At 46.3% G+C, this 19,260-nt stretch overlaps 1 protein-coding gene across 6 annotated transcripts in view; it reads right to left on the reverse strand.

Annotated features, from left to right (window-relative positions):
• The window catches only part of PRDM2 (PR/SET domain 2), a 186,639-nt gene that overhangs the window by 113,519 nt on the left and 53,860 nt on the right, over positions 1 to 19,260 (reverse strand). For 4 of the 6 annotated variants that reach the window (XM_029064399.1, XM_029064403.1, XM_029064402.1 and 1 more), the window contains one exon: positions 14,737 to 14,863. The exons of 1 other annotated variant lie outside the window; for it this stretch is intronic. In XM_029064399.1, the coding sequence (XP_028920232.1) occupies positions 14,737 to 14,863 (127 nt within the window). Of the gene's footprint in view, positions 1 to 3,709; positions 3,799 to 14,736; positions 14,864 to 19,260 lie in introns of those variants that run through there. One more of the 6 variants, XM_029064407.2, reaches the window with a different exon arrangement.

A 19,260-nucleotide genomic window follows, 5' to 3' on the forward strand; every position in this document is an offset into this window, starting at 1 on the left:
ATAAAGAGGAAGCAATGTGGCATATTGGTTAGAGCAAGGCGTCCAACAAGATTAGGTTGTATCAATCCCAGCATTTAATACAGTGTCTGGCACAAAGCAGGTGCTTAATAAATACCATAAAAAAATAAATTTATTTTTTTATGGTATTTATTAAGTGTTTATCGTCTGCCAGGAATCGTTTTAAGTGGTGGGATAGATACAACCTAATCATGTTGGACGCAGTCCATTTCCCACATGGGGCTCATAGCCTTAATCCTCACTTTACAAAGGAGGTAACTGAGGCCCAGAGAAGTGAAATGACTTGCCCAAGGACACACAGCAGACAAGTGGCAGAGTCAGGACTAGAATCCAGGTTCTTCCGACTCCCAAGGCCCGTGCTCTATCTACTAGACCATGCTGCTTCATGTTACACATGCATCCTCCTTAGCAAAGAGGGCAACTCTCACTATTCTGAGCAAACTATCGTCACTACTGAAGACGAAACGTTGGACAGGTGAGTGGGCTATTAGCAATGGCACTGTTCTACTGGGTTCTTTTTTCCGTGGAAACAACAGAATGGCAATTCAGTGTGGCCCTTCGGGTAGAATGCAGGCCTGGGAGTCAGAGAGACCTGGGTCCTAATCATGGCTCCACCACTTGTCTGTGTTATCTCAGGCAAGTAACTTCTCCGTGCCTCAGTTCCCTCAACTGTAAAATGGGGTTTAAGACTGTGAGCCCCATGAGGGACAGGGACTATATTCAACCTGATTAGCTTGTTCCTATCACAGCGCTTGGTATAGTGTCTGGTATATAGTAAGCGCTTAACAAATACCACCAAAAAAATAATCTCAGCACGTAAATTTTACATGTGCAGCTACGTCTTGGGTTACCAGCTTCAATGGTGAAGTTTAACAATCCATTTCAGAGGACCTTTCCTGCCAGGTTCAGATTCAGAAGTGAGCTCCAGAACTTGGTGGGGGTGAGGGTGCTGTGGAGTGGGAAAGAAATCACCAGTCCTTACAATACTATGCTAAAGGCTAAACCTCACACCTCTGGGGCAGTCACAGTGTTCTTAACAATTTTACCGTGTGCAAAGTCTTATTAATAATGTTGGTATTTGTTAAGCGGTATGTGCCAAGCGCTGTTCTAAGTGCTGGGGTAGATAGAGGGTAATCAGGTTGTCCCACGTGAGGCTCACAGTTAAACCCCATTTTACAGATGAGGTAACTGAGGCACAGAGAAGTTAAGTGACTTGTCCACAGTCACACAGCTGACAAGTAGCAGAGCTGGGATTCGAACTCATGACCTCTGACTCCCAACCCCGTGCTCTTTCCACTGAGCCACGGTGCTTCTCTATTCAACAAATCTAACACCACACTGCAAATAAAAGAGATAATGAAAGACAGTTTGATGTAACTTACAATCGGGAGTTAAATTTCAGATTCCTGCACTACAATACTACAGTCAGTACTCTTTTTCTCAGCATTGTCTCCTCATGCAACAGGGCTTCAACTATAAGTAAAATGTCTTTACTTTAAACTATTGTCCCAAATCCATTTACCATTACTTATAAAAACCCTGCTTCCAAACTGTCTCTGTCCCATCTGAAGGGGAGGGGGAATATATTCACTAAAAGACAGAGTGCAGGAGGACTCTATTTGCAATTCAGAATATCATGTGTATTTAATATGTAAGCTCTCCCCAGTTCTCCATCCAAACTTCAACAACCTATGAAAAATTCCAGACACAATGATGAATCATGTGGCTTTTATTTTTTTTTTTAAATCACTACAGTAGAATTCCTGTGGTTTTTTCATCCAATTCGGTCCAATTTTCTGGAATAAATTTGAAAATAAACCCTAAGTTTGCTTTTGCATATTCCTCCATTATTCACCTTCTGTTTCTCTAAATTTCTCAGTCACTGAACATTTCAGGCTGCTTACAAAGCACAGAATAACCGATGTTCTCTAAATTTCATTTAATCTTTATGATAAAATTTTGTGGTTGCCAGAGAATCCACATAATGTGAAGTAAGTTTTGGGCTTTAATAATAGTGAAATGAGGTACAAAGAGGATAATAATAATTGTGATATTTAAGTGCTTATTTTTGTGCCAGGCCCTGTTCTAAGCACAAGGGTATATATGAGCTAATCGGGTTGGACACAGTCTTAATCCCCAATTTACAGATAAGGGAACTGAGTCCCAGAGAAGTGAAGTGACTTTCCCAAGGTCATACAGCAGACATATGGCAGAGCCAGAATTAAAATCCACGTCCTTCTGACTCTCAGGTCCATGCTCTATCCACTAGGCCCTACTTGTAGAGTTACAAACAGTGAAAGTGGCAAAGTCAAAAAAAGAACAAGTTCCTTAGTCCTGCTATTGAGATGGAGATGAAATGAAGCATTTTAATTAGAACTGTTCTGAGGTTTTAAAAATAGATTAACACAGTGGAAGCAGACAGCTCAATCTGGTGCACAACAGAGACAAGGTGGCTCATTTTGGGCCAAGGTAGCACAAAGGCTGGAAGGCAAAGAAGTTGGAGAATGGTGGGTCAGGTAGAAATAGCAAGTCAGCAGCTCGACTCTGCAGTCCCCGATGGAGAAGACTGCAGAGCTACTTTCACAGAGAAAACAACTGCTCTTTGCATCACCCTTTAAGTTGAAGGTCAATGATATATCTACTGATATATAATGATATATAAACTATTTTAGAGGCAGCCAAAAACTGGGCTAGGACGACCAGGTGTCCTGAAAATAAGTGCAGGATGTAGTGAAGTGTGGAGGGTAGTGGTGGTGGTGTTTTGTTTTTATGCTATTTGCTGAGCGCTTACTATGTGCTGGGTACTGTTCTAAGCGCTGGGGTAGGTACAAGTTAATCAGGTTGGACAAAGTCCATGTTCTGTCCATAAGAAGTCCGTAAGAAGCAGCGTGGCTCAGTGGAAAGAGCCCGGGCTTGGGAGTCAGAGGTCATGGGTTCAAATCCCAGCTCTGCCACAGCTGTGTGACTGTGGGCAAGTCACTTCACTTCTATGGGCCTCAGTAACCTCATCCGTAAAATGGGGATTAAGACAGAGTCACATGTAGGACATGGATTATGTTCTTGTATCTATCCCAGCTCTTAGAACAGTGCCTGGCACGTAGTAAGCACTTAACAAATACCAACATTATTATTATTCTGTAAACCCCATTTTACAGACGAGGTGCCTGAGGCACAAGGAAGTTACGTGACTTGCCCAAGGTCACACAGCAGACGAGTGGCAGTCGAGACTAGCATCCAGGTCCTTCTGCCTCCCAGGCCCGTGCTGCACCCACCAGGCCACGCTGCTCCCAGCGTGTTGACACCCTTAGGTCGTGAGCCCCATGAGGGACAGGGACCGGGTCTAATTCCCACCTGTGTATTCTATCGCGGAATTTAGCACAATGCTCTGCACACAGTAAGCACTTAATTAACGCTATAACTGCTAAAGGAAGAGGCTGTGGGCACTCTGAGCTGGGCCTACTTCTCATTCTCTGCGGCCTGAACAAGAGCCAATCACAGCTAGGGTTGCTGCTTTTGCCGTATGTTCCAAAGAGTGTCATGTAACATAAAGAAGAGGCTGGGTCCAAACGCTACTGGGCCCCGGTCTAGACTGGAAGCTCGTTGTGGGGAGGGAATGTGTCTACTGTTGTACTGTCTTCTCTCCCAAGCGCTTATTACAGTGTTCCGCACCCAGGAAGCGCTCAAAAAATACCTTAGACTGTTGCAGTCTGCGTAGGGTCCTTCCCACCACCACCTCGACAGCAGCACACCGTTTGCCACACAGAGATCAAACCACCACAGGGGCCGGGGGGTGGACTCTGACAGAAGTGCATCCTCAAAACTAGCAGGGTAAGGATGGGGAAGAAATAGGAAAATCAGTGGAAAAATTTTCTCAGAAAGGCCTGAAAAAATCCGTTCAAGTCACAGATCTATTAGACCCATTCACATAAACTATTCTATACTTGGCCCCCCCCCGCCCCCAAACAGTAAACTCCTCTCTAGACTGTAAGCTCCTTGGGGGCAAGAAACATGTCTACCAACTCTGTTGCTCTGCACTCCCCCAGGCGCTTACTACAGTGAGTGCTCTGCACACAGTGGGTGTTCGATAAGTACCATTAATCGATCGAACCCTCTCACTGGCCTTTTCTTCTCCTCCCACCTTTCTGCATTTTGTCTGTCTCTAAAAATCGATCCCACTCTCCCTCCTCCTCCCCTCACCCCATCTTTTTCACCATCCCCTCTGTTGCTCTCTACTCGGCTACGCTGGCTACGGCCTTTCAGAGCTGGCCTGGACCAGGCTCTGAAAGCATGTTCTCCCTCTTCCCCATTTTCTGGTCCTCGCCCACGGTGGGCTTAGTCCTCCACTTCTGGCCACGGAGACTGAAAGGGCAGGAGCCACAGAAGACTTCCCTATGCTGATCCTCTCGCCAGAAACCACTGAACTGGTTGCCGAGTGGCATGTGCTGGACAGTCCCTCTCCTTACCACACTGGCTACGTAGCCACTACTTCCGCCATCTGTCTGCTGTGTGACCTTGGGCAAGTTGCTTCACTTCTCTGTGCCTCAGTTCCCTCATCTGTAAAATGGGGATTAAGACTGTGAGCCTCATGTGGGACAGGGACTGTGTCCAACCCAATTTGCTTGTATCCACCCCAGCGCTTAATATAGTGCCTGGCACACAGTAAGCACTGAGCAATTATTATAATGACCACCTCACCCCACAGGGAAGAGAGTAGAAAAATGGAAAAGAAGCAATGTAGCCTAGTGGATAGAACACAGGTCTAGGAGTCAGAAGGACCTGGATTTTAATCCCAACTCTGCCAATTATCTGCTGCGTGATCTTGGGTGAGTCACTTCACGTCTCTGTGCCTCAGTTACCTCAGCTGTAAAATGGGGATTAAGACTGCGGGCCCCATGTGGGACAGGGACTGTGTCCGACATAATTTGTTTGTATCCACCCCACTGTTCAGCACAGTGTCTGGCTCATTGCAAGGACTTAAGAAATACTATATAAAGTATATAAATATATAAAGAAAACATGGGCAGAATGGAAAGGTGACTGCCAGCACAAGAGAGGAAAACAGGGAGAAGAAATGTATCATCTTTTCCTCCCTCTGTATGCTGGCTTTGCACAATACAGGTGTCCAGGAAGTTGCCCTGGAAGGGACTATACTGGGCCTGCTCCCTTGCTTGATATTTGTGCTGGTTGCAAAACTGGAAAAGAGTCATCCCAAAACCACCCCTTGAAAGGCAGAGAGAATTGTACCCATACAGCATGTATACACTGAACGAATAAAGGTTATTACTTGGACTGTGAGCCTCATCTGGGTCAGGGACTGTATCCAACCTGATTAGTGTACATTGCTTAGAATAGTACTTGACACATAGTAAATGCTTTACGAGCACCAGTGATAATAATAGTTAATTTCCAAGCATTACAGTTAGTCTCGACATATATATGGATTCTTGTTTGTCAAATACTATACTGTGACTCATATGAATCATCTCTCCTATTCAAACCAAACTTCATTACATAAAATATGGCATGGGAGATTTTTCATGGGTTCTTCATCTGAACCCAGAAGGACCTGAGTTCTAATCCCAGCCTCATCACTTGTCTGCTATAGGTCCCTGGGTAAGTCGCTTCACTTCTCTGGGCCTCAGTTCCCTCATCTGTAAAATGAGAATTAAGACCCGTGTATCACGTAGGACATGGACTGTGTCCAACCCGATCTGCTTGTATCTACCCCAGCAATGCTTGGTACATATTAAGCGCTTCACAAATACCATAAAAAACAAAAAATACCACCCAAAAAAAAACTCCTTTAGAAAAATGCAATTTCCTTAAATGCAAAATATGTCTCAAAATATTTTCTGTAGGGCCTGGTCTTTTGTCAGCGAGCTGCATTGGAAGAAACACATTTCAGTATGCAAACTGATTTTTACATTCTTAGGCTGGTTTTAGGACAGCACCAGGTGAGCTTTAAGAAACAGCCTCACTATCCAATCACAGAGTATTTCAGTCTCTTTCAGGTGAGGCTCTAACCAAAACAGAAAATGAATCAACTCCCAGAGGGGTGCTGGGTATGTATCCATAGTTACTACCTTCAGAGAACTCTAGTTACCAGAATAAAGCTTTTAGCTGTCAAGGAGAAATGAAATGCAGCAAGCCTTTAAAACATCAAAATGATTTTTTATATCTGAAATCAGAAAGCAAATGGCCAATTTTATTCCAAAGATCTCTAAAAATGACTTCCTTCTCCTACATTCTCATTTTTAAAAAGCTCCTGACCAGAGTATAAGCTCCTTCAGGCCAGGGATCGTGTCTATCAACTCTGTGATACTGTACTCTCCCAAGCACTTAGTACAGAGGTCTGTGCAGAGTAAGGGTTCAATAAATATCACTGATTGATATTTCCAGAGTGTGCACTCCAAAGGGCCAACAGTGAAATCAAGTGGAAGCTAAGATCCCAGCCAGTGGAGTCCCCTACCTGACCAAAAAAAAAAATAAAAAAATCCATCTCTAACTCCAGATAATAGTAAATAACTGTGATATTTGTCAAGCATTTACCATCTGCTAAACACTGGAGTAGAGAAAAGATAATCATTTTGGATGCAGCCCTTGTTCCACATGGGGCTCACAGTCTAAAGGAGAGGGATTACAGGAATTAATCCCCATTTTACAGCTGAGGAAACAGGCATAGCGACATCAAATGACTTGCTCAAGGTCACACAGCAGGTAGGTGCCAGAGCAGGTATTGGAACCCAGGTCCTCTGACTCCCCGGCTCTTTCCACGAGGCCCCACAGCTTCTCACAATGGAAATAAACAACAGAGAGGCCCAAAGTGATCCAAAACCAGGGCTGACACATAAGCGCTTTGAGGGCCGGGAATGCCTCTCAACTCTTTGCTGAACTTCCCAAGCGATTAATACAGTGAATACTCAATCGCCAGGGCGAATACTACTATTGAAGTTACTGTGGTGGACTTCATCCCACATTGGGAGGTCACAAATGACTGGGTGATTAATGCTCTAAGGAGTATTCGGTGGACACCCTGCCACATCATAATAATAATAATAACTGCGGTATTTGCAAGAACCTCTTTACACTTCCCTTGCAGAATTCAGGCAAGTTTCTTAATAAGTAATCTGCTCAAACCTACATCACAGGCAGTGTCACAAAGCTTGCGCAAAAGTTTCTGTTGGGTCAACGCTTATTGCCATTTGGTTTCACTGTCGAACTCTTCCCGAGTGCACACAAAGGAGAGACGACCCGGGTCAGGTTCCACCAAATATCTTCCAAAATGATATGTGGCACTGCTCTGACCTGACATTTCAGGCAGGCAAACCCTTCCTCCTGTGACATTCACCTCTGGACCTACTGAATGGAAGGAGAGGGGAGAAGGAAGGGTGCAGATGGGTTGCGATACCCCACATCAGCGCCTTCTGGACAACCGGGCGCTAAGAGAACCGTACAGGCCAACGCCAGCAGAGTCTTCGGTCCAGTCCCAAAGCCTTCACGACCTGCGTGACGGCACTGATTACAGGGCTAGCAGTCTGTCCAGCGTTATTCTTCTTGTCTCGTAGGGCACCACACGTGACACACAAGGGAAGCAGCATGGCCTAGTGGACAGAGCAGGGCCCCAGAAGTCAAATGATCTCGGTTCTAATTCCGACTCTCCCGCTTGTCTGCCGGGTGATCTTGGGCAAGTCACTTAACTTCTCTGTGCCTCAGTTTCCTCAACTGTAAAAAAAAAATGGGGGTTGTGTACCTCCTCTCCCTTCCACTTAGACTGTGAGCCTTATTTATCTGTCCCAGGGCTCAGAATGAAGAAAGTGCTTAACCACCACAATTACGGCACCACAGACCGGCCGGTGGTTATCAACACAGCTGCCTCGGTAGCCACCGGGATCTTTACTGCCCACAATAGCCAGCTCCGTTCAGGTCCTGTGAGGCCTGTCGAGCACGCGAGATAATCTTAAATGTTCTTTTAATTAGAAACCTAGACCTTCACCACTGATTAAATAGCCCCAACAGGTACCATCTGACTTCTGGCTTTTTCCATCCCCATCCTTCAACCCCCAACTGCTGGGTGGTGTGCCTCAGACTCCGGGGAGGGAAGTTAAGGTTAATTAAGAGAGGCCCGCATTTCTTTTAGAATGATGTGATTCCCCTACAGTTCCAATATAAGTCAAAAGCCCAAGCCACTGGACCAAAAAGTTCTCTTAATGAACAATCTCAATTTCTATGATAAAAGGAAGTGACAGCAGATACATCAGGAGCCTTTTCTAATTTGTCCATTTGAGAGCCCCACTCCACTGCAATTCCACTGAAGATTCTACTCCTCCCATAAAGGAGGGTATATACACAGAGGGAGAAAGGATTGGGACAATTTCAAATTATTCAAGAAATGGAGACACCGCTCCCACCCTCCCCGCCCCCACACACAAACCCTCCCAAAGACCTTTGCTGCAAAATGCTTAAAAAAAGAAAAAGAAAAATCCTCTTTTCCCAAATGCAGGAATGTGCATTGCTTTATCACTGGTCAGAAACCCCATGAAATCAGAACTGGTTCCTTTTTTTTTTGGACGAAAAGTAATCAGAGCCTCCAGGACTCCTTCTGGAGTCCCTAAAGAATCAGTGTGACTAAAAATCACCTCCTGAAATTCAAAGGAACCAGAACAGTAGATGTCTCCAACCTCCTGCTCACCTCTCTGCCTTCCTTAACCCAAAAGAAGAAATGGCGATTGTCAGTAAAAAGTGCCCACCCCCAATACCCGGTACTCACGAATCTTGACACCATCTCTAAAGTAAAATTTAAAGGATCCCATACACACACACACAAAAATCAATCATCAAAGGACTTCCGTTAACTAAAATGTCAAAACAATAGATTTCCAAGAAAGTCCTAGGTAGTTACCCATTCGATTAAATTCACACAAATCCAAGGGTTCATGGTTTTGCTAGATATGCATTTATTTCCACAGAGTGATTGATTCAAAAGGTTTGAAGTCATTGCTTTAAAGCTTCCTCAGTCAAACCTTTTGTCTTAAGAAGCAAGAAGGACTTTGGCGACTTATGAGAAAAAAAAAACACTATACTTTTAGACTACGATATACAAATCGTTCATCCTATCTACACCAGGCATCTACAGAGTTATAAAACGAATCAGCAGCGGCCATTATAATTAAAGTCTAGGAGTCCTACCAAATGACTAGAGATGTAGGAGAAAGAGATGGGGGGAGGAAGGGAGGGAGAGGCTCCAGAGCAGGAGCAGCCGTAGCGATGGAAGTCGGAGCAAGAGAGAGGCGGTGGGAAGGATCTGATCCGGCAGAGATTAGGAGAAGCGGGTAGTTGAGCCCTGGTTGTTGCTGGCTGGCCTGCACCCTGACTTCCCAGCTGCTCCATCCTGAAACTGTCCTGGGTTACCGCCCTGGCACCGTGCATGACGACTGGTATGTGGGTGGAAGTTTCTAACACTCAATGTTCTGCTGTATTACTAGAGAGGAGGATAAATATATTCTTCGATCATTTGGCAATACCTTATCTAAATTAAAAGTTCCCGCTAGCTCCCCAGCTAGAGAGAGAGGTAAAAGTGGCTAAAAAATTAAAACTTCACCACAGTTTTTGTAGGTATGAAATCACTCTTTTCTAGTAAGATATTTAACACTACCAGTAATTAGTGGCAAAAGAATGTTTCAACCCCTACAAATTCAGAATTTCCTCCTGGAAAATTCAATAAAACCTGTTACCGACAAAAAGCATATGGACGAAGGAAATATAGGAAGGTATAATTTTAGAGGCATTACAAGCATAAAAGACAGCATGTGCTGAAACAGTAGAGCCTCCTGGAAAAATATTTTTTACGCCATCTGTGATTCTGCTTTTGTTATGCCTAGTCAGTCAATCAGTGGTATTTACTGAGCACTTACTACTTGCACAGCATTGTACTAAGCACTTGGAAGACTACAACAGAGTTAGCATTCTCTGCCTAGAGCAAGCTTGGAGTTTAGAGGTGGAGACAGGGACAGACATAAGGTTCCTGAGACAATAATTTACCTAGAAAAATTGCTTACTGTGCTTTATAGAAGTAGACACCGCATATCTGAAATTAAATTTAACCGCGACCAAAATTCATCAGTTTGCATCAGTAGGAAATGGTGGGTTTTAATCAATGGTATTTACTGTATGTAGTGCACTGTGCTAAACGCTTGGGAGAGTACAACAGAGTTTGTAGACATGTCCCCTATCCACCACAGGCTTACATCATATTGTAACTACTTTGTTACAGATAAATCTGTGATCTTATTAATGCAAATAAAATTTCAACCTTAGTAAAAATGTTGGAAATCTATCAGTCTTTAGTTTTCTGGGTCAAGACCACGATAATATATAAGCTACCCAGGAGTGGTTACGCCCTCTGAATAAACAACATGCATGAGTATCAAATTCAAATTTTACTACATTTAATAAAGTCTGGGGTGTTTATCAAATGTGAACACGGGGTTTGTACATTTTTTTTTCCAATCAGATGAATGCCAAATAAGTGTTTAACTTGTGAAATGTCAGAAACATATCAAAATGCAAGATATTTGCTGCCTAAAATACTGCTCCTTCTTTTGCCTGGATGAGCACAATTTTGTTGGGTAACTGGCTTAGAACAGTATAAAGACGGGAAAGACTTCTAATTTTTCAAGTTTCAGAATTGAGACATACTTAAAATTCTACAAGACTCTCCATCTGTATTTAAAATTGGATTTAAATTTGGATTTGTATTTTAAGTGCTTGACCCAAAAAAACCTTCAGCAATATACCACTGGTTCAGATGAGTACATATTTCCAAATGGCATTATCCCCCTACCCAATCAATTGTATTTATTGAGTGCTTACTCTGTGCTTGGGAGAGTATGATACCCAGAAAACGAACTTTTTTTTTTTTTAAATCCAAGGGCACTAGCCCAGGCAACTTCCTTGTGGCTCTTCCCTTAAAAAAAAAAAGCCATAAAATGCTATACTATCAATTAAGCTGGTTAATATAAAATACAAAGCAGGTGCAAATTTTCAATCCCCACTCCACTTGAGGAAAAAAAGGTTTCCTTTAAAAAGAAAGGGATTGTAGGGTACGCCTTTAGGTCAACTTTGCCCCTGATCTCAAATATTCCCTTGGGTTTCCTTTCTCTTCACGTCTCTAAAGGTTCAAGAAAAGAAGAAAAAGCGACCTTTCCCTACGTACCTTGGAGGGAGACTGCTCTGACCACAACGTGCTGGATGAAAGACACTGCAATTGCTACAACTCTCTGGGCCGTTCTCTCCGTCCTTTAACCAAAGTTTAATACACTTCACCCCCTAAAAAGTGACAGCTCATTATTTTTTAAATTAGCCAATGGTTTGCTTACGCCTGAAGACACCCAAGGGAAGTCCAAAATATGCCTCTAGTGAGCTACAGCCATTCGACTCTGCGAAACTGCCTGAGCAGGTTGGTCTTGAATGCAGGTCTCTCTAATAATAATAATAACGTTGGTATTTCCTAAGGACTTACTATGTGCCAAGCACTGTTCTAAGCACTGGGAGGGACACAAGGTGATCAGGTTGTCCCACTTAGGGCTCACAGTCTTCATCCCAATTTTACAGATGAGGGAACTGAGGCACAGAGAAGTTAAGTGACTTGCCCACGGTCACACAGCTGACAAGCGGCGGAGCCGGAATTAGAACCCATGACCTCTGACTCCCAAGCCTGGACTCTTTCCACTGAGCCACGCTGCTCTCTACAACCCCCAACCTGCGGCGGAATCTCAAAGACTTTAAGCTTTAACCCCCATTTCATGCAATCGTTTTTATTGCACGCTTACTGTGTGCAGACTGCTGTAACAGTAATAATGGTATTTGTTAAGCACTTACTATGTGCCAAGCACTGGGATAGATACAACGTTATCAGTTTGTCCCACATGGGGCTCACAATCTCGAAGCCCATTATACAGATGAGGCGATTGAGGCCCAGAGAAGTCATGTGCCTTGCTCAAAGTCACACCGCTGAAAAGCGGCAGAGTCGGGATTATAAACCATGACCCCTGACTTCCAAATTCGTGCTCTTTCCACTACGCCACACTGTACTGAGCGCTTGGAAAGTACAATGCAGCCATAAAGAGAGACTGTTCTAAGCGCTGGGACAGACTCTGGGTGATCAGATTGTCCCACTTGGGGCTCACAGTCTTGATCCCCACTTTACAGATGAGGCAACTGAGGCCCAGAGAAAAATAATAATGATGGCATTTGTTAAGTGCTTATTATGTGCAAAGCCCTGTTCTAAGCGCTGGGGTAGTACAAGGTAATCACAAGGTAATCAGGGTGTCCCACGTAGGGCTCACAGACTTCATCCCCATTTTTACAGATGAGGGAACTGAAGCCTAGAGAAGTGAAGTGCCTTGCCCAAAGTCACACTGCTGACAAGAGGTGGAGCCGGGACAGGAATAATAATAATAATAATGATGATGGCATTTGTTAAGGGCTTACTATGTGCAAAGCCCTGTTCTAAGCGCCGGGGTAATACAAGGTAATCAGGGTGTCCCACGTAGGGCGCTCAGTCTTCAACCCCATTTTACAGATAAGGGTGCTGAGGCCTAGAGAAGTGAAGTGCCTTGCCCAAAGTCACAGTCCTGATGAGAGGTGGAGCCGGGATTAGAACCCACGACCTCCCAAGCCACTATGCCACGCTGTACTGAGCGCTGGGAAAGTACAAAGCAGCCATCAAGGGAGCCGCTCCCTGCCCACACCGAGCTTAGAGTCTACAGGGGAGACGCACACGAAGACCAGAAAACACTCTGACCTCGGCTCTCCCCTTCCCAAATCGCGCTCTTCCCAACTTTTTTCACCTTTTCTTTTACACCCGACCCTCCTGGGTGGTGACTTCTTTTTAATTTCCCCCTCCCCCCGCCCCCGGCTTTCCCTCCACCATCTATTTTCAGAGTCGCCAGTTGTTGGGAAGGCGGCAGAAAGTGGGAGCAGCATCGCTCAGCGGCAGGACCCCGGGCTCGGGAGTCACAGGTCGTGGGTTCCAATCCCGCCTCCGCCGCTTCGCAGCTGTGTGACCTTGGGCCAGCCCCTCGGCTTCTCTGGGCCTCGGTGGCCTCCTCTGTGAAATGGGGGTGAATAATAACGTTGGTATTTGTCCATGGCCTCCTCTGTAAAATGGGGGTGGCTCAGTGGAAAGAGCCCGGGCTTGGGAGACAGAGGTCACGGGTTCGAATCCCACTCTGCCACTTGTCAGCTTTGTGACGGTGAGCAAGTCACCTAATTTCTCTGGGCCTCAGTGACCTCATCTGCAAAATGGGGATGAAGACTGTGAGCCTCACATGGGACAACCCGATTACCCTGCCTCTCCCCCGCGCTTAGAACGGTGCTCTGCACATAGGAAGCGCATAACAAAAAAACAACATAGTAAACCCTTAACAAATACTATCCCCGCTCTTAGAACGGTGCTCTGCACATAGTAGGCGCTTAACAACAACAACAAAAAAATAGTAAGTGCTTAACAAATACCAATATCATTATTATCCCCGCTCTTAGAATGGCGCTCTGCACATAGTAAGCGCTTAACAACAAAAAAAAACATAGTAAGCGCTCAACCAATACCAACATTATTATCCCCACTCTTAAAACGGTGGTCTGCACATAGTAAGCGCTTAATAACAAAAAAAAAACCATAATAAGCGCTTAACAAATACCAATATTATTATCATCCCCGCTCTTAGAACGGTGCTCTGCACATAGTAAGCGCTTAACAACAGAAAAAACATAGTAAGCGCTTAACAAATAGCAATATTATTATCATCCCCGCTCTTAGAACGGTGCTCTGCACATAGTAAGCGCTTAACAACAGAAAAAAACATAGTAAGCGCTTAACAAATACCAATATTATCATCATCCCCGCTCTTAGAACGGTGCTCTGCACATAGTAAGCGCTTAACAACAGAAAAAAACATAGTAAGCGCTTAACAAATACCAATATTATTATCATCCCCGCTCTTAGAACGGTGCTCTGCACATAGTAAGCGCTTAACAACAGAAAAAAACATAGTAAGCGCTCAACAAATACCCATATTATCATCATCCCCGCTCTTAGAACGGTGCTCTGCACATAGTAAGCGCTTAACAAATACCAATATTATCATCATCCCCGCTCTTAGAACGGTGCTCTGCACATAGTAAGCGTTTAGCAACAACAACAAAAAAAAAACCACAGTAGGCGCTTAACAAATACCACCGTTTCTTATTAGTTTTAATAAGGTCGGTGTCAGTTGAAGCCTCGGGGCCGCCCGTGGGGCAGCCCGATGACCCCGTAGCGCTCAGCACATAGCGCGGAAGGGAGACCGACGTTATTCAGCGTGGGGGGGGGGGTGTGGGGGGGATCCCAGCGCCTCTTGGAAAAAGGGGTGGGCGGATGGGTGGGAGCGGGGGGAGGGGGGGGGGTCCCCCTTTTCGAGGTCCGGGGCGCAGAGGTCACCCCGGTCCCGGCCGCCCGGACGGCGTCGGGCGAAAGTTTCCGGGTGAAGTTTGCGGGGCCGCCCCTCCCGGCCGGGCCCCGGCCGCCGCTCCTTGCTCCTTCCTTCCTTCCTTCCTTCCTTCCTTCGGTCCGTCCCCTGCCGGGGTGGGGAAGGGAGGGGGGGCCCCAGGCGGGTCCCGGGGTGGTGGGTTCGAGAGGCGGCGGGGGAGCGTCGCGTGGCGGCGCGGCGCGGCGCCTACCTGGCTCGGCCCTCGGGGCGGTCCTGCGGGCGCGCTGTCCGGCTCGCTCTTCGTCGATCGCGGCGGCTAGCTCCGGCTCGGCTTCCCCATTGTACCACACCAACAGCTCCTCGCCCGCTCCGATTGGCTGCCCGCGGGGGAGAGACGGGGCCTCGGCCAATCAGGCGTCGGCGGGTTGCTCCGGAAAGGGCGGGAAAGGGGAGGGAAAGAGGGGAGCGGGGCGGGGCGGGACGGGACGGGACGGGGGGGAACGGATGGCCAACAGCTGGGTCCGGCCCTCCTCCCTCCCTCCCTCTTTCCCTCTCTCCCTCCCTCCCTCCTTCCTTCCCTCCCTCCCTCCTTCCCTCCCTCCTTCCCTCCTTCCTTCCCTCCCTCCTTCCCTCCCTTCTTCCCTCCTTCCTTTCCTCCTTCCCTCCCTTCCCTCCTTCCTTTCCTCCTTCCCTCCCTCCCTTCTTCCCTCCTTCCTTTCCTCCTTCCCTCCTTCCTTTCCTCCTTCCCTCCCTCCCTTCCCTCCTTCCTTTCCTCCTTCCCTCCCTCCCTTCTTCCCTCCTTCCTTTCCTCCTTCCCTCCCTCCCTTCTTCCCTCCTTCCCTTCCTCCTTCCCTCCTTCCTTTCCTACTTCCCTCCTTCCTTTCCTCCTTCCCTCCTTCCTTTCCTCCTTCCCTCCCTCCCTTCTTCCCTCCTTCCCTTCTTCCCTCCCTCCTTCCTTTCCTCCCTTCTTCCCTCCCTCCTTCCCTCCCTCCTTCCCTCCTCTCCCTCCCTCCTTCCTTCCCTCCCTCCCTCCTGGGCCTAACCGCCCGGACGATCGATCGACCCATCGACCGAGGCCTCTTTAACCCTTCCAGGCGCCGCCATCCTGCCGAGAGGCCGAGGGAGGAGGAGGGGGGAAAAGAAAAAAACCACCAGCGAAGCCGTCGGCTGCCAACGCCTCTGCTGGAAGGAGGACTTCGCGTCATTCATTCACTCATCCGCTGGAAGGAGGGCTTCGTGTCATTCATTCATTCATCCGCTGGAAGGAGGACTAAGTGTCATTCATTCCCTCATCCGCTGGAAGGGGGGCTTCGTGTCATTCATTCACTCATCCGCTGGAAGGGGGACTTCGTGTCATTCATTCATTCACTCATTCATTCACTCCCTCCATCGTATTTATTAAGCGCTCACTGCCTGCAGAGCGCTGTACTGAATACGCTACTCGGCCACACATAGAGACACCATCCCGGGCCGGGCCCACCGTCTAAAGCGGGGAGACAGACGGCAAAGCAAAACAGAACAAAACAACATCATGGAGATAAATAGAATCAAGGGGACGTGCACCTCATTGACAAAATAAACAGGGTAATAAATAATATGTACAAATGAGCACAGGGCTGAGGGAAGGGAAGAGCAGAGGGTGGGTTTCATTCACTCATTCATTCATTCACTCACTCACTCCATCGTATTTATTAAGCGCTCACTGCCTGCAGAGCGCTGTACTGAATCTACAACTTGGCAACACAGAGAGACCATCCCGGGCCAGGGCCGGGCCCACCGTCTAAAGGGGGGAGACTGACGGCAAAGCAAAACAGAACAAAACAACATCATGGAGATAAATAGAATCAAGGGGACGTGCACCTCATTGACAAAATAAACAGGGTAATAAATAATATGTACAAATGAGCACAGGGCTGAGGGAAGGGAAGAGCAGAGGGTGGGTTTCATTCACTCACTCCCTCCATCGTATTTATTAAGCACTCACTGCCTGCAGATTCGGCAACACAGATAGACCATCCCGGCCCAGAGACGGGCCCACGGTCTAAAGGGGGGAGACTGACGGCAAAGCAAAACAGAACAAAACAACATTATCGAGATACATAGATTCAAAGTGATATACATCTCACTGACAAAATAAATAGGGTAATAAATAATATGTACAAATGAACACAGTGCTGAGGGAAGAGAAGAGGGTGGGTTTCATTCACTCATTCACTCACTCACTCACTCACTCACTCACTCACTCACTCACTCACTCACTCACTCATTCACGCCATCGTATTTATTAAGCACTCATTGCCTGCAGAGCACTGTACTGAATCTGCAATTCGGCAACACAGAGAGACCATCCCGCCCAGGGACGGGCCCATGGTCCAAAGCGGGGAGACAGCAAAGCAGAACAAAACAACATCATGGAGATACATAGAATCAAGGGGACGTGCACCTCATTGACAAAATAAATAGGGTAAGAAATAATATGTACAAATGACCACAGTGCTGAGGGAAGGGAAGAGCAGAGGGTGAGTTTCATTCACTCATTCACTCTCACTCACTCACTCACTCACTCCATCCATCGTATTTATTAAGCACTCACTGCCTGCCGAGCACTGTATTGAATCTACAATTCTACAACACAGAGCGACCATCCCGCCCAGGGACGGGCCCACGGTCTAAGCGGGGGAGACAGCAAAGCAGAACAAAACAACATAATGGAGATACATAGAATCAAGGGGGTGTGCACCTCACTGACAAAATAAATAGGGAAATAAATAATATGTATAAATGAGCACAGGGCTGAGGGGAGGGGAAGGGAAGAGCAGAGGGTGGGCTTCATTCACTCATTCATTCATTCACTCATTTATTCACTTACTCACTCACTCCATCGTATTTATTAAGCACTCACTGCCTGCAGAGCGCTGTACTGAAACTACAACTCGGCAACACATAGAGACCATCCCGGCCCAATGACGGGCCTACCGTCTAAAAGGGGGAGACTGATGGCAAAGCAAAACAGAACAAAACATCATGGAAATACATAGAATCAAGGAGATATACACCTCATTAACAAAATTAATAGGGTAATAAATAATATGTACAAATGAGTACAGTGCTGAGGGAAGGGAAGAGCAGAGGGATGGTTTCATTCACTCATTCATTCATTCACTCAGTCATTCATTCACTCACTCACTCACTCATGCCATCGTACTTATTAAGCGCTCACTGCCTGCAGAACGCTGTACTGAATACACTACTTGGCAACACATAGAGACCATCCCGGGCCGGGCCCACCGTCTAAAGGGGGGAGACAGACGGCAAAGCAAAACAGAACAAAACAACATCATGGAGATAAATAGAATCAAGGAGATATACACTTCATTAACAAAATAAACAGGGTAATAAATAATATGTACAAATGAGCATAGGGCTGAGAGAAGGGAAGAGCAGAGGGTGGGTTTCATTCATTCATTCACTCATTCATTCACTCACTCATTCATTCACTCATTCATTCATTCATTCACTTACTCAATCATTCATTCCATCATATTTATTAACCGCTTACTGCCTGCAGAGCACTGTACTGAATCTACAATTCGGCAACACATAGAGACCATCCCTGCCCAATGACGGGTTCATGGTCTAAACAGGGGAGGCAGACAGCAAAGCAAAACAGAACATAACAAAAACAAGACAACATCATGGAGATAAATAGAATCAAGCTGACATACATCCCATTAACAAAATAAATAGGGTAATAAATAATATGTACAAATGAGCACAGTGCTGAGGGGAGGGGAAGGGGGAAGAGCAGAGGGTAGGTTTCATTCATTCACTCATTCATTCACTCACCCATATTTACTGAGCGCTTACTGCGTGCAGAGCACTGGACTGAGTGCTTGGGATCTATGATTTGACAACACATGGAGACAATCCCTAAGCAAAACCGGGCTCCCAGCGTTTCTCCTCCGGCCAGGTTGCCAAGGCCGGCGGCCCCCGAAGTGGCGTCTTTCTAGCTAGCGGGATGGCTTGACGACTTCTTTTCTGTTTCGGGGAGCAGCGTGGCTTTTTAATAATAATAATGATGATGGCATTTGTTGAGGGCTTACTATGTGCCACACACTGTTCTATGGAAAGAGTGCAGGCTTGGGAGTCAGAGGATGTGGGTCTAATGCCGGGTCGGCCACTTGTCTATGTGACCTTGAGCAAGTCACTTTGCTTCTCCGGGCCTCGGTTACCTCATTCAATCATTCATTCAATGGTATTTATTGAGCGCTTACTGTGTGCAGAGCACTGTACTAACCGCTTGGAATGTACAATTCAGATAGAGACAATCCCTGCCCAACAACGGGCTCACCTCATCTGTAAAATGGGGATTGAGACTGTGAGCCCCTATGTGGGACAGGGACAGGGTCCAACCTAATATGCTTTAGCTACCCCACAGAGCTTAGTACAGTTCTTGTCACATAATAAGCTCTTAACAAACCACAATTATTATTATTATTATTCTCTGTCTCGGTTACCTCATTTGTAAAAAGGGGATTAAAACAGGGAGTCTCCCCCGTGGGATAACCTGATTACCTTGGATCTACTCCAGCGCTTAGAACACTGCTGGGCACATAGTAAGCACTTAATAAATACCATTATTATTGTTATTATTATTATTCTGCCCCCCAGCAACCTGATCCTAAAGAAAACAAAATTCTAGTTGGTGATGTTCCACGCTGGTGGGCTCAGTACACTGCTCTGTTCCTCCTGATTCAAAAAGCTCATTTTTTTT

Source organism: Ornithorhynchus anatinus, chromosome 5, assembly GCF_004115215.2.
Source record: "Ornithorhynchus anatinus isolate Pmale09 chromosome 5, mOrnAna1.pri.v4, whole genome shotgun sequence".
Lineage (NCBI taxonomy): Eukaryota > Metazoa > Chordata > Mammalia > Monotremata > Ornithorhynchidae > Ornithorhynchus > Ornithorhynchus anatinus.